We start from the raw sequence: 16,322 nt of genomic DNA, 5'->3' as shown, positions 1-16,322 counted from the left end.
TTTTAAGCAAGGAGTGGCTGAGAGCTTGCAGCCTGCACACAGGTTAGAGGCAGCGAGGCTGGGCTGATGAGGGTGAACACATCTGTGTGTGCTCTGCTTTACAGTTGATGAGTCTGGGCTGATGGGGATGAATCACATCGGTATCTGCTTTGCTTTACACTTGTTTTCCGGCTGAGGAAACGCTCAATTCTCATGCCGAGGGCACCATGCTTTTATTCCATTTTCAGTTTTGCTCATTTTTGTTTGAGATCCTGGACTTGATTAAAAAAAAAAAAAACTTACACGAGAATGTTAGAAGCCGAGCCCTTTCTTATTCCTTCATATTGGAAGGTACATGCTTCCTTCTAGCCATTTGGGAGAGGCTAGCAACTCTCCTATGTAAAATAACTTTTTTCATTTTGTTCTCAAACTTTGGGACAATTTCAGGATTACATTTGAAATAACATTGAGCAAGCCAGGGATTTTAGGGGGTGGGGGGGTCTACGCCTTTAATCCCTGTACTCTGGAGGCAGAGGAGAAAAGCTGGGGAAAGGCAGAGGCAGGTGGATCTGTGAGGTCAACCCTGGTCTACAAGTTAAGTTCAAGGACAGCCAAGGCTATGTAGGGAAGCCCTGTTTTGAAAAACGAGGTAGGAAAGGAAGTATCTTTGAGCCATAGGAAAGGACTTGACCTGGTCTCATTGTTTTGGGCATCTTGTATGGGTGGATGTGAGTATAAGCCAGATTGTGTCCTACTCACTGAGGAACTCCACGCCCTTGTGTCTTCGAAAGTGTATCTTATTTGACACTGATTTTCCCCTGCCATCCCCTGATTGTCCATCAGGAGCTTTCTTTTCCACCCTACTTAATTCCAACCTTAATTCACCTACTCTCTTCATAATACCTCACAGTAGTCTGCCTGCATTTTCTAGTCACCTTCCCCTGTGCTATTGTCATTTTTTTTTTAAAAAGCACTTTTCTTTCTACTCATATCTGCCTTCCCTTTGTTTTCTTGCAGGACCAAGGTCACTGCACCTCATTTCACTATATATAGACTGAGAGAGTGCTTTCCAGTTCTTAGCCTTCTCTACCTCAGTTTAAAGTTTCTGACTTCTGATACTTCCCCTCTTAGTCTGTTGGTTTGGGTAAATACATAGCTTAATATTTGGCGAGGGTTTTTAGTCTGTTATTGTTTTAGTTTCTTACTGCCGTTAACTGGTTTATCATTACTTATTCTGAATCATGTCCCCAGATCTCTTTCCCCAGCTTTTCTCCTCTGCAGTAAAACCTGCTATAGCTTCTGTGACTCTTGTACTTCTGAGAACTATGGTCTCCAGCACATGATCCACAGGCATCCTTAGATCTCTAAGTCACGTAGGCTAGGGATGTAACTTGATGTAGAATGCTTGCCTACAGTACACAGGGTTCCATCCTCATCGCATTCATTCGTTCATCTACACACACACACACACACACACACACAGAGGCATACACATATGTAAATTATTCTTAGGTCTATGCTAAAGGAATATACCTCCCACCCGTTTCTGCCTCTGATATTTATAAGACCTGGGGTGAAACTATGGAGTCCCGCATGCTATAAAAATCAAGTTAAATATTAAACAGGGGGCTGGAGAAATGACTCAGCGGTTAAGAGCACTGACTGCTCTTCCAGAGGTCCTGAGTTCAAATCTCAGAAACCACATGGTGGCTCACAACCATCTGTAATGGGATCTGATGCCCTCTTCTGGTGTGTCTGAAGACAGCTACAGTGTATTTATATAAAATAAATAAATAAATCTTTAAAAACAAATATTAAACAGAATATATGTTCTTCCTGCTATGATGAGTTATATTTTCTTAATGATCTCAAAGGTCAGGCTTAACTAGAAAATTCTTAACCTTGTTAGCGTTCTGTACCAGCAGTTTTAGGAGAGAATGCCCACAGCATACTCGTATGCTCAGCCACAATGTTCTCCTCACTTGAGCTCATTGTAGAGTGGCCTGCTACACATGGGACTGCGGTTTCTGAGACAGAATTGGGGACTGTGGGTGAGCATGGATCCTTCCAGGAAAGGACAGTTTTGGGTGAAGTCAGTGGTCCTATAATCATTCTGGTCCCTTTCTCTCTCCATATGTAATTGCTTGTACCCCTGCTTTTGTGTAAAACATCTGTTCCTGGGGCTGGAGAGATGGCTCAGCGGTTAAGAGCACTGACCACTCTTCCAGAGGTCCTGAGTTCAAATCTCAGAAACCACATGGTGGCTCACAACCATCTGTAATGGGATCTGATGTCCTCTTCTGGTGTGTCTGAAGACAGCTACAGTGTACTCATATACATAAATCAATCTTTAAAAACAAATATTAAACAGAATATATGTTCTTCCTGCTATGATGAGTTATATTTTCTTAATGATCTCAAAGGTCAGGCTTAACTAGAAAATTCTTAACCTTGTTAGCGTCCTGTACCAGCAGTTTTAGGAGAGAATGCCCACAGCATACTCGTATGCTCAGCCACAATGTTCTCCTCACTTGAGCTCATTGTAGAGTGGCCTGCTACACATGGGACTGCGGTTTCTGAGACAGAATTGGGGACTGTGGGTGAGCATGGATCCTTCCAGGAAAGGACAGTTTTGGGTGAAGTCAGTGGTCCTATAATCATTCTGGTCCCTTTCTCTCTCCATATGTAATTGCTTGTACCCCTGCTTTTGTGTAAAACATCTGTTCCTGGGGCTGGAGAGATGACTCAGTGGTTAAGAGCTCTGACTGCTCTTGCAAAGGTCCTGAGTTCAATTCCCAGCAATCACATGGTGTCTCACAACCATCTGTATACTCATATACAAAAAATAAATTTTAAGAGAAAAAGTTCTATTCCTATAGGGTGTGGTCTCTATAGGGCCAGTCTGCCTGCCTAGCACCCTACTCCTCCACCCCACTTTTGCTTGCTTGCTTGCTTGCTTGCTTGCTTGCTTGCTTGCTTGCTTGCTTGCTTGCTTTTAGACAGGGTCTCATATAGCTAGCTGGCTTTGCACTCTCTATGCAGACTCAGTTCGCCTCTTTTGTTTTGGGGGGGTTTTTTTGAGCTGGGTTTCTCCATGGAGTCCTGGCTGCCTCTGCCTCCTAGGTGCTGGGATTAAAGATGTGCACCACTGAACCCAACTTTTCATTCTTTCTCTGTTGTCCTTATTTGGAATTAATTTACCCAAATCCTTTATGTTTAGGTTGGGATATGTAGGGTGTGTGTCTCTTTGTGTGTTCTTTCCTCACTAAATTCAAAGCTTCTCAAAAGTAGGAACTTTTACCTCTTCATCACACTTAACATGATGGAGTCTCAAATGGGAAGTACATTTCAAGTAGCTCGAGTTCTCCAGAAGCTCTGACCAATACTCTCTTGTTGATGTGGTAACCCTATCAAAACAGGAAATGAAGTTGGTGTACCATGACTTTTTCATAATTGACTCATGTTAATTCTCTTTTTTTCCCTAAGTGTTTACAAAGCATATTCTTAAATAATATCGGAATGTGTGGGCTTTTAATCCCATATTTGTTGATCAGTGTGCTTCTAAATCTGTTCCAACCCATCTCGGTCCTGGAATAGACCATGTATCCAAAAGGCCCTAGACACACATACACACACACTTTTATGTACTTTTGACAGTTTTGTGCATATATGTACCTAGGTCATATCCAAACTGTACCTCACCTCCCACTTCCCCAGGGGCCTCCAACATCTCTCCTCCATGTTTTTCCTATAACCTGAGTCCAGTTATTGTACATACATAGGCATGAATATGGGGGCCATCTACCATGAGCTAGGCGACCCATCATTGGCCATTCCCACAAAGGAAAAATCACTTCTCTCAGCAGCCATCATTTGCCAGATGCTTCTCAACCGTTACCAGATCATCCCAAGCCCTTCTCTCATTCATTCTGAAGTATTGATTAGCTTGAGCATATGCAACCTTTCACAACATTCTTCCCCATCTTCCAGCTCTTACATGCTTTCTGCTGTCCTCGATGATATATTTTCTGAGCCTCTGGGATGTCCAAATGAGGGCTGAGCATTCTCGGTCACTTTCAGAGCTTTGACCACTTCAAGTCTTTTCATTGCCTGCTACCCACTACAGAAAGAAGCTTCTCTTCCAAGCTTGACGGAAGCATTGAGAATTAAGGGTATCGATATACTTAGAAGGCAGTTTAACAACATGTCCATTTAACAAGGCATTAGTAGATATTGAGTTAGCAGAATTAGAATAGGGAGTTAGTAGACATCATTTCCCTGGCCATGGACTTTTTGACAGGATTTATAGTACCAGACACAGCTCTCCTGTAGAGCCGGCCTCAAGGCCAGTCTAAGAGGGGTGCTCTGAACTGAACTCGGGCCTTCTGCAAGAACAGTAGGCAGTAAAGCTTTCTGGATCTGGTTTTTTGTTGTTGGTGGTGGTTTTTGGGTTTTTTTGGAGGGTGGGGATAAAGATGTGTTTGATGGTATTTGATGTTTCTGTTGTGTCAAGAGAATTCAGTAACAACTATAGATAGTTTTGGAGGCAGAAGTGATATTCTCATCAAAGTGTTATCTGCTATTTAAGACAATAGGAAAATGTGGTTTTCTTGCTTGTTTGTTTGGGGGTGGGGTGTTGTTTTGTTTCCTGTAAACCTGTGTCACATGCTTTTGATTTTTTTTTTTTTTTTAGTTCTGCTTATGATAATCTCAACAAAGTTCGAGTTGCTATCAAGAAAATCAGTCCTTTTGAGCACCAGACCTACTGTCAGAGAACCCTGAGAGAGATAAAAATCCTACTGCGCTTCAGACATGAGAACATCATCGGCATCAATGACATCATCCGGGCACCAACCATTGAGCAGATGAAAGATGTGTATCCTTTTCTAACTAACGTTAGCGCTGCCGCCGCTGCTTGACCACTTTGTAAATAACTCGAAGTCAAGAAAAAGTGCGCCACTCTGCCCATAAATGTAAAAGTATGCTAAGTGGCGTTTGCACGTACCTAGTGTTTAAAGCATTTTTTTTCTCTATTTTATCTTTTTCTTTGTAACTAGTTTTAGTGTGTTTTCTATTAGTTCAGTGTTTTCTCTGTCAGTTTCTGTATGGTTTTCTTTAATCTTAGTTTTGGAAAGTTGTTTCATGTCATTTCCAGTTCCATGATGCCTGTTATGATAGTGAAAGGGGAATCAAACAAGCCTTCACAACAGGAAGTAGGCACCCCTAGATAGACGCCTGGCCAGATCAGTGTCTTCCAGACAGTCCTAGTGTGCTCCTCTCAGCCTCAGTTTCCTTATCTTTAAAATAACTTGCCTGAGCACAGTGCTGCACACCTTTAATCCTAGCACTTGGGAGGTGGTAGCAAGGGGACCTCTAAGCTCGAGGGGCCAGCCTGGTTTACAAAGAGTTCCAGGAAGGCCAGGGCTATGCTGAGAAATCCTGTCTCAAACAAAACAAAAGTAGAATAAACTGGGCTTCAAGGTCTTTAAGACCAGATCAACTCTGACACCTATGATTGTAGCCAGCATTAGATATCAGTGCTGAGCTGGTCTATAAGGTTCCACCTCCTAGTCTGCAGTGCTAGGAATATCAGCTCCATGTTTCTAGGAGCCTTTTGTCTTTTTAAGCATGCCTCTTAATAAGCGGTGTAGTAGTGTAAGGAAAGCTTCCTGCTGCTGCACCTGTTGCTCTTGTTACCTTTTGTCATAGAAGAACACTTTTATAAATAACAAGTTTGCTTAAGTCTTATGAAACTGATCTCATTTAGCCTGAATTTGTAAGAAATAGAATAGTATTTATGCATAAAAATAAATGGAAAAATTCCCCCAATAAAACATCATTATGCCTGGGTTCAGTCCCCAGCTCCCAAAAAAAAAAAAAAAGAAAAGAAAAGAAAACATCATTATGGTGATGTTAAAAGCAAAGGGTTAATACGGTTTAATTTTCATAAGAAATAATGTGGCTTAGCTGAGATTTTAGGTGCTTAGGCAGTGGGTGGCTATGCAGGAAAGAAGAGCAGAACCTCTTTACGTGCCTTCCTTTGGTCTTATAATATATGTGCAGAACTTAACAGTAGTAGTAATGACGAAGAAAGGCAGAGATTGGACTCAGTGGGAGGGCAGTGCTATTTCTGTACTTCTGGTTGGTTGGTGACAAGGAGCAGAGAAAACAGCGCCATTACACATTGTTCCTGAGCCAAAGAGATAGGTGTTGATGTCTGTTTAAGCTTTGGAGGAAACTGGTTGATAGTAGACGATTTGGAGAGCAGAGAAGTTAAGACTTCAAGATGGGCCGATACTCTGTTTCAGGCCCACAACAAGCCATCTAGGGCACAACTGGTTTTTGTTTTCTTCCATGAGAGTATGTCATGTTCTCTTCAGTCTCTTTTGTTTTGATGGCCCAGCTGTATCTGAAGCTGTATGGGGAGAGGATCAAGAGAAGTTGAATTTGCTTCAGTGCTTTGCTAAGTGTGACCAACTTGTAGAGTTTTACCTTAACCTGTCAAACAGATATATAGTACAGGACCTCATGGAGACAGATCTTTACAAGCTCTTGAAGACACAGCACCTCAGCAATGATCATATCTGCTATTTTCTTTATCAGATCCTGAGAGGATTAAAGTATATACATTCAGCTAATGTTCTGCACCGTGACCTCAAGCCTTCCAACCTCCTGCTGAACACCACTTGTGATCTCAAGGTCAGCTAAGTCATTTACTGTCAGGATGATATGTACTTTTTAAAGACAACTTTGAGGTATTGTTATCTATATTCAAAACTATCAGAAATACAAACATAGAAAAATACAGATACACAGTATGAGTCTCATTTCTTCCTTCAGAGACAGTAGCCACTATAGCAAAATTAATAGCTCTTATGTGTATATACTTTATGTGTATAGCGTCATGTGTATTATTTTTGTTTCTTCATTCTCTGTATCAAGAAAACAAAACAAGACTCACATTGACAGACAGCTTCTCACTGGAATGGTTAGTCAGTGTCAGATATGGTATAGTATACACCTGCATGGGGAACCAAGGGCAAGCAGGTCTTTGGGAGTGTAAAAACAACCTGATGTGCATAAGGAGTTCTAGGCCAGCAAGGACTCCATAATGAAACCTGTCTCAAGAAAAAGGAAAGATCACAAACACTGACAAGGACTTTTTCCTAATATGTACCTTAGTAAAATGAAAATGTGTGCTCATACAAACACTGTACACAAGTATTCATTATAGTATAATTCACTGTCGCAGAAAAATGGAAGTCAAATATCTAGCTATTATGGATAAAATGTGGTATATTTATACAATAAGTTGTCTATAATTGATAGGGTTAGGGGAGACGGTACTAATTTGTTAACTTTTTATGTTGTTAATTGTTCCAAGGATGAACGGGGTTTCATAAGAGAGGGCCCTTTGGACATTAGAGTGTCATAGGCTGAAAGACCAGAGAAATAAGTCAGAAACAAGGGGCTAGGCAATTGCTTACAAGCTAAAGAGATTGTCTTTAAATAAGGTCTAGACAGCCTTCTGTTGGTCTATCTAAATTGTGCCTTTTGTTGTTAATTTGAGACAAGGTCTCACTGTAGCTCAGGCTGGCCTTAAACACATGCATCCACTTCCCAAGAGTTAGTTAGAATAATAGATATGTACGGTTGATGGTGTACAACTCCCAGCAAGGTATTGTTGAGGCTGATCCCAAACTCTCCGTTCTCCTACCTCGTCCTCTTCAGATTTTTTATTATTGGCGTCCTCTACCATAGTTGGTTTCACTCATATTTTTAAGGTAGATATCTGGAGTATATTATTCACATGGAGAGCATTTCATTCCAAAGAGGAGTGTAATCACATTGTGGTACTACATGGTGACCCTTTATTTCTCAGGTCCACAAAAACATACAAGGAGTTTTTAGTCACTGTTCACAGCTTCTGTTGGCATATTTCTGGTGGACCAGAAAAATGGGAGGTGAGGTTGGTCCTAATATGTGTGCTCATTGTTTGCTAAGCAGAGTCCACAGAGTTATCAGTAAGCCTATGTGATTGCAGTTAAACCTGTAAACAAGGACACAAAATGCAACACACCTTTTTATGAATATTTCCATAGTTCAAGGGGTGGTCAGATGGGAATGCTGACCCCTATAAGACATCTTAGGCTGGTTGGTCTGCACTAGTGATCTGGCTTCTTTTATGGAGTTTTACTGGGGCTTTGTGATGGGTTTGTTTGGGTCTTTTTGTTCTGTTTGTTTTGTTTCATTGTGAATTTGGTTAGTCTTTGGTAATATATCAGTGTTGAGAAATTTTTGTGGTTAGAAGAGGTGGCACATGCCTTTATTTCTCAGCACTGGAGAGTCAGAGGCAGGCAGATCCCTGACTTTGAAGCCAGCCTGGTCTACAGAGAGTTCTAGGGTAGCCAGGGCTTACACAGAAAAACTGTCTAAAAACTAAAAAGAAAAAGAAAAAAAGTGGGGGGGAGAAAAACTAGGTAAACTAGCTTTGGTTAAAGGCAAATCATAGAATGAAGAGTTAGTTCTGCAGAAGAGAAACACATGAATGAGTTACACCTGTTAAGAAGTTTAATAAATCATGCAGAACTATAATAGATTGGCCATAACATAATCTACCGTAAGAAATGGTGCTGGCTAGGAGTACTTTCCCTCAGACACCGGGGGGGGGGGGGGGGATCATTCATTGCTTTTGTCATTCGAGTCTTAACTGCTGCTACTGTACCTCATACTGGAAATCCTTATCTTACTGTTAACTCTGTTAAGAAATGCATTGGTATAAAAGACTAGTTGAAGACTGGGCCTCATTATGTAGTGCTGTGTTGTCCTGAAACTCACTGTGTAGACCAGGCTGGCTCCAAACTCAGAAATCTGCCTCTATCTCCTGAGGGAAAGGGAAAAGGCATGTTCTACTCTAGCCACTGGTTGAAAACACTCTTATGGAAACAAGTAGAACTGCATATACACTGAGAGCCTCGGGATGAATCAGAACTTAATAGTATTCTTCCTCAAAAGTGATAGCTAAGGGGTTGGGGATTTAGCTCAGCGGTAGAGCACTTGCCTAGGAACTTGCCTAGGAAGTGCAAGGCCCTGGCTTCGGTCCCCAGCTCCGAAGAAAAAGAAAAGAAAAAAAAAGTGATAGCTGGGCTAGAAATCTAACTCACTGGTACAGTGCTTTCATAACATGTGTGAGGCCCCCAGTCAATCCCCAGTGCTAGACTAGGAGAAGCTGTGACTGTTCTCCATCCATGACCCAGGGGACCAGTGACCATCAGTTTTAACCTCAGTGTCACCCAAGCTATCTTTTAAAGGCAGGGGGTTGGGGTAGAGCACTTGCCTAGCAAGCGCAAGGCCCTGGGTTCGGTCCCCAGCTCCGAAAAAAAGAAAAGGGGGGGAAAAAAAAGGCAAGGCCCAGGCTCATGGTGAAGGTTTTTTATACTAAGTGGAATAGCTGGAGTAGGCAATTGAGTGTGGAGGAAAATAGGATTTCCTCACTACTCTCTCTTACATGAGAAGTGGCCTACAAGAGAGTTAAGAAGAGGATGGACTGATAACACAGTCACATCCTTTTGCAAAATAAATATGCAGCTGCTTGGGTGCTGTAATTGAAGCAAATGAGGCTCTTTGAGAACAAAGGTGCTACCTCTAATATGAAGCTCTATAGAATAAGGATAGGATAATTGTAGGAAAACACTTGTACAGTGGGGGAAGGGAAGTATCTTTATCTCTCTTTCTCAATCACTGAGGTCCTTAGGATATCTGACTAGGGATCGAAGCCCACATAACTGTGTCCTGTATGTATCTTTTAGACTTGTTTCTTCTCTGTTGTCCTGCTTTATGGCCAGAGTGCAGACTGTTGGGTTTTTGTTTTCCTTAAGCTTTTTTTTGGTCTCAGAATTCTGTGACAGGCTTTTGGTCAAATTGTTTCTATTAAAAGTAACTGATTTTAAAGCTAATAACTTAAAAGTGCTACACACAAAAAATGGTCAACAAAACATTTGCCTTTTAAAGATTTTACTATTCTTTTTTTTTTTTTTTTTTTTTTTTTTTGGTTCTTTTTTTCGGAGCTGGGGACCGAACCCAGGGCCTTGCGCTAGATTTTACTATTCTTAAAACACAGCTCCTTATTTTTAGCTGACTTAATAGAATCAAGCCTCCAAATTAATCTGTTTTCTAGATGGCCTTCTATTGAACTGTGTCCCATCTCCTAGGGACCAGAGAATTAAGTATTTTGTATTTATATGGACCTAAGTAGAGCATATCTACATTTATACATTCTGGAGTCTGTGAGGCAGCTGCTAAACAGTTGGATGGTAAGAGCTTACAGAGTGCTCCTATAAATGAAAAGAATGTGAGGAGCTGGGCGCTCTACCAAACAGTGGTAGATGACAGAATAGCTCACTGATATAGGTGTTTGCTCCCAAAACAAATGACCCGAGTTTAATACCTGGGACCCACAAAATAGGAAAGATTCAACTTCTTTCTGAAAATTGTCCTCTGACTACCGTATGTGTGCCTTACTCTTCATGCATGCACACATAAAATAAATAATAAACATCAAAACAAATTCTTTATCTTCAGAACACAAAAGCTTTAAAACTATCAGATTGGCTATGTGAAAAGTACAGAAGTAAGTATTTTTGAAATTAAAAAAAGTGGATGGGGCTAGACAGATGGCTTAGTGGTTAAGACTGTTAGACTGCTCTACCAGAGGTCCTGAGTTTAATTCCCAGCAATCATATGGTGACTCACAACCATCTGTAATGGGAATCCGATGCTCTCTTCTGGTATCTGAAAGCAGCAACAGTGTGCCCACATACATAAAATAAGTTAATTAATTAAAAAGTGGAAGTTAGTCAGAAGTGGTAGCCTGAGGAAGTGGGTCAGGGCAAATTAAGGAGCATATCAGCAGTGATCCTGTGAGTTACAGTAGCTTGGAGAAAAACAGGCTCTGGATAGGTTGGCTGATTTTTACCTCAACAGTTTTGGTTTTGAGGTTTAATTTTATTCGTGTGTTTATATTTATATGTCTGCACATTGTATGTGAGTGCCCATGGAGACAGAAAGAGTGTCAGTTCTCTTAGAATTTATAGGCAGTGATGAGTCACTCAGTGTGGATATTGGTATCTTCTGTGGGAGCAGTTTATGCTTTTCACTGCTGAGTCATCTCTCTAGCCCCTCTAAGATGATTTTGCTCAAGTCACTTAAGTGAGAGTGCCATGCTTACAGTAGTTGATGGAGATGAGACATAAGGGTAGTTGTCAGACTGTGCCCATAACTGACCCTTTAGCCTATCTCTTCACTCCAGCCTGTGCACTGTCCTCACTTCCTCTCAGGTTGTTGAAGATTAAGGAATGATGACTTTGTAATTTCCAGGAAGTGTCTAACATAGTACTGATATCATGTGCTTGTTATCCTTGTTATTGATACTCCTTTTTTAACTTTCATGGTGTTTTTATATTAGCTCGTTAGATTCTCTAAATAATATTCCACTTTTTTCCCTTTAGATCTGTGACTTTGGCCTTGCCCGTGTTGCAGATCCAGACCATGATCATACAGGGTTCTTGACAGAGTATGTAGCCACGCGTTGGTACAGAGCTCCAGAAATTATGTTGAATTCCAAGGTAAGAAAAAGAAACAATGGCTATAACCTTCCTCTCCAGCCCTCAGCCTGTATATCTGGACAGAGCCAGAGACTGTATGTCTGGACCGAGCTGTTTGAGAACTGGACTTTTTGGGTTAGGGTTCACCATCTTCAGTCACAATAACTGTAGACACCTATGTCCCTTCCCCATACATACTACTAAAATACCCCCCATGGCAACGTCCATACCTGTTCTTTATGTTATTGGGGTTTCTAGTAAGGTGTGTTTCTGTGCAAATGTTCCAGAGCTGTTCTACAAAGGTCAGGTTGTCTGATAACGAAGACTATCTCTCCAGCAAAATTACTGGGTGCAGAGAGAACAGAGCCACTATGGACCATTGAAATTATAGGGTAGTTATGTTTCAAACTGAAACCCTTGCTCCTCCTCTCCGAGTTGTTGTGAAGGGTATATCAGGCCATCCAGACTCTGCTAATAAGGCCTGAGTTGTGCTAATAGGTGGTGGTGCATGTCCTTAATCCTCGCATGCAGGCAGGAGCAGACAGAAGTCTGTGATTCTACTTAGCAAGTTCTAGGACGGCCCAGACTACATAAAGAGGCCTTCTCTCCACAAAAAAAAAAAAAGAAAGAAAAGAAAAGAAACAAAAAGGGGGACAAGCAAGCATAATGTCAGTACTCAGGAAGCAAAGGTAGAATTACCACAAGCCTGAGACCAGCCCAGGCTATTAATACTTTGTCACAAAAAGCAATTGAAGATGATTGAATAGATTTACAACTGCCAGGGGGGAAAATGAAGTATGCATTCTTCGTTAGAATTGTAAGATGGTAGGCAAAATTGAGCACTGTTTACAACATTGAGGTTCAGTTTGGATATGCGTTTGCTTTTTCCTGGTAGTTTTTTTGTTTTTGTTCTTTGTTTTGTTTGTTTTGTTGTAACTGTGTGTCTATATGGGTTTGTGCACATGTTTGGTGCCTAAAGGTACCAGTAGTGTTGGATGCCCTGGAATTGCAGGCATTGTTGTGTGCTGCTCAGTATGGCTGGGAAATAAACTCCTGGGCCCTCTGCAGGAGTCCTCTGCCAAACTGCATAGTCAGTGTCTCAGCACACAGCATGTGACCCGCTCTATCTAATTCATGCTGTTTGTGAGGAATGCAGCACTGGCTCAGGGTTTCACTTTTGTGTGTGCCTTTAATGTTGATAACAAGAAATGAGGTTAAGAGACTGGAGAGATGGCTCAGTGGTTAAGAGCACTGACTGCTCTTCCAGAGGTCCTGAGTTCAAATCCCAGCAACCACATGGTAGCTCACAACCATCTGTAATGAGATCCGATGCCCCCTTCTGGTGTGTCTGAATAGGAACCCAGTGTGCTCATATATAATAAATAAATCTTTAAAAAAATAAAGAAAGAGAAAGAAAGAAACGAGGTTAAGTTCATTATATCCAAAGGCAGAAACTGTATGTGCTATGATGAGTGCAGTTTCTGGATCATTTCCAGAACACTGCAGCTTAGTCCCTAGTTTGAGAGGAACTAGTTTGACTATGAAATTTTGTTTTTCATCAAACTCTTTTAAAGATAGTGGAAAGATAACTATTACTACCTTTTGTCGTTTAGTTTCCCCTATTATTTATTCTCTTGAGTTACAATCCACTCACTCTCCAGGATTTGGACCACTCCCCAGCAAGCAGCCTTGGACAGTTCCCTGCTATTCCTTGGCATCAGCTGCTGCGGACTGCTGTGTACACTCCTGTCCCAGCCCTAGAACAGGCTCTTCTCCCTCTCGAGGCCTCATTCCCTATCTGTTTATTCGCATATGTTATTTTTGCGGTTTTCATTGATCCATTTATTTACCTTTGGTAGATTACAAGAGATTTAGAAACAATTACTTAAAATCCTGTCTTATCATTACTGTAGTCACTGGTTCTTTGGTTTTCCAAAATCAACTCACTCTAAATTTACTGGTTGGCTTTTTTCTCTTGTTGCTTACATTTCCCTTTTCACTTATTACTATACCTAACATTTTCCACAAAATTTAGCTCGTGTTCCCTGTGAAAGCATCTTGAACTATTGTTACATTGAAATAAACTATGTGACTTTGAACAGACTTCCTTTAAAAAGAAAGAACCTAAGGAGTAAATAGAAAAGATGAATGTTGAAACCATCACCTAGGGTGGGGAGAGAAGGGCGTCCAGCCTGGATTTTTTTTTTTTTTTTTTTTTTTTTATTTACAAAATGGATAAAGTTGTTCCAGGAATATAGTGTTATTCATGTAAGTTGATTTCCAACTTTATAAAAATTAGCTGAATGATATATAAATAATGAGCATTAGTACTTTTTCTAGTTCTAGTTTGTAATAATTCTAAATCTCTAACTTTTAAAAATGGACTGAGGTATATTTCAGAAGTTCTAATGTAATAATTTCAAGAGATAAACATAATGTATTTATAATGATTCAGCATCTGTCTTTTTTGGATTTCTGTTGCTATGATAAAATGTCATGACCTAGAGCAAATTGGGGAGAAAAAGTTTATTTCTGCCTACAGTTCCACAATGCAATTCATCATCAGAGCAGAACGGCTTCTCCTGCCTCTGCCTCTGCCTCTGCCTCCTGAGTGCTGGGATTAAAGGTGTACATCACCACCCCCTGATGGCACCTCTGTAGAAAGCCAATCTGTTGTTTTTCATTCTGTGTGTCCCTGTGTTTCCCAATGATTGTCTCGAAGAAGATGCTCAACTCTCATCTGCCTCAAGGCTGTTACATAGAGAGATCTCCTCATGTTGTTGTGGACACTACACTCTGTTACTCTGTCTTTTCTCCCTTTGTGTTGCAGGGTTATACCAAGTCCATTGATATTTGGTCTGTGGGCTGCATCCTGGCAGAGATGCTATCCAACAGGCCTATCTTCCCAGGAAAGCATTACCTTGACCAGCTGAATCACATCCTGGGTAAGCTTGAGCACGGTTTCCATTTACGTTAGTCACACCAGACTCACTATTGGCATGGTTGGTTTGTTCTGTTTACATCTTCTCTACTTTAAAAATATTAAACATCCTTTTGTAGAAACTTGAAGTGCATTAAGTACATTCAGTACATTAAGTACAGAATCTCTTTTGTCCCATAGGTGATGTGTGTAGTAATTTGTCCTTAATCTTGACAATTAACAGCTAATGTTTTGTCTGATAGGTATTCTTGGATCTCCATCACAGGAAGATCTGAATTGTATAATAAATTTAAAAGCTAGAAACTATTTGCTTTCTCTCCCGCACAAAAATAAGGTGCCGTGGAACAGGTTGTTCCCAAACGCTGACTCCAAAGGTAAGACTTGCTTCACGACAGCTTTTCTTAAGCTTAGCTTTAGGTTTGCTTACTGTGTTGGCTAAGTTATTAGGCTCCAGCCCGAAAACTGCGCAAGTTAACTTGTGACTACTGGGTAATGCTTTATTTAAAATGTGCTAGACTTGAAAGATGGCTGGTGGGTAAGATCGTAGGCCACTCTTACATAGAAACTGGTAGATTATTTCATATCAATCTCTTCATTAGATAGTGCTGATATTGTCAGAAATCAATCTCTCTCTCTCTCTCTCTCTCTCTCTCTTACACACACACACACACACACACACACACACACACACACACACACACACATACACACACACAGTTGACTGAGGTGGGCATGTTGGGGATCTGAATGGGCCAAGGAGAAGGCTGCTCATTGATGTAACTGCTAATCCTCCTGTCTTTATGGATAAAAATGTACATACGTATTTTTACCTAAGATTTTTTTTTCACTTTTAAAAACTTGTAGTATTTTAACTTAAAAAGTTTTTAAATTGCAGGCATAGTTTTAGAACTTGAAATTTGCTTCCTGACATTGTTTTCTTAAATGTTATTGTCAGTTGTCTGGTTTTTTTCATGTCAGTGCATTTGTCTGACTTGCCATTGATTTTATAGTAGTCACCTGCTAAGAGCTTAACATTTTTCTACATGTTGCTCCCCTTTATATATTTTAAACATTAACATTCAGTTGAGAAAGAGAGTTTGCACTCTACTATCTTATAAGACAAGAGAAAACCCTCAGGTGTCATCATCCAACTTTTTTTGACTGCTTATCTATCTGGCCAGCAAGCCCAGGGTTCTGCGTACCCTCCTGACCTTTAGTGCATTCTGAGGGTTGAAACCAAGTCCTCAAGATGTCCAGGCAAACACTACCTACTATACTGTCTTCTCAGCCCAGAAACATTCAGCTTACATATCCAATTTATATATGGACCTGAGTTAGGATTCCAGAAACTCTTCATCTCTGATACAGTACAATATGTTATCACAAATAATGTTTAGAAGTATAAAAGAAATGTTCCTAATTACAAGAATCTCAAAATTTGGGGAGGGGGTTGTTTATAACAGTCTTGCTGTATACCCAGGTTGGCTTTAAACTCAAAGTGATCCTCTTCCCTCAATTTTCAGCTTCTGGGATCACATTCCTATGCCACCAGGTCTAGTTTTCCATAATAGCTTTTAGCATCTTGTGGCTATAACAAAGTTAGATATGTATAGAATCATGATTATTTAATTGTTCAGTTTTAAAAATTAGAACTTGACCCACACGATTCATTACCTTTTAAGAACCTATTATTTTTTTTTTTTTTTTTTTTTTTAGAGGTCAGAGAGCGTGCAAGAATTGATTCTCTCCTTCTGTCACATAAGATCAGGATCAAACATAGGTAGTCAGTCTTGGCTGAA

General features: G+C 40.5%; 1 protein-coding gene across 4 annotated transcripts in view; it reads left to right on the top strand.

Moving 5' to 3' along the window:
• Window positions 1-16,322, top strand: part of Mapk1 (mitogen activated protein kinase 1) — a 67,169-nt gene that overhangs the window by 31,373 nt on the left and 19,474 nt on the right. For all 4 annotated transcript variants that reach the window (NM_053842.2, XM_063270242.1, XM_006248658.5 and 1 more), the window contains 5 exons: window positions 4,673-4,855; window positions 6,489-6,678; window positions 11,487-11,603; window positions 14,413-14,527; window positions 14,766-14,897. In NM_053842.2, the coding sequence (NP_446294.1) occupies window positions 4,673-4,855; window positions 6,489-6,678; window positions 11,487-11,603; window positions 14,413-14,527; window positions 14,766-14,897 (737 nt within the window). The remainder of the gene's footprint in view (window positions 1-4,672; window positions 4,856-6,488; window positions 6,679-11,486; window positions 11,604-14,412; window positions 14,528-14,765; window positions 14,898-16,322) is intronic.

The sequence above is a fragment of the Rattus norvegicus genome, chromosome 11 (genome assembly GCF_036323735.1).
Source record: "Rattus norvegicus strain BN/NHsdMcwi chromosome 11, GRCr8, whole genome shotgun sequence".
NCBI lineage: Eukaryota > Metazoa > Chordata > Mammalia > Rodentia > Muridae > Rattus > Rattus norvegicus.
The sequence above is the reverse complement of the archived record's forward strand: the minus strand, read 5'-3'. Positions and strand labels throughout refer to the sequence as shown.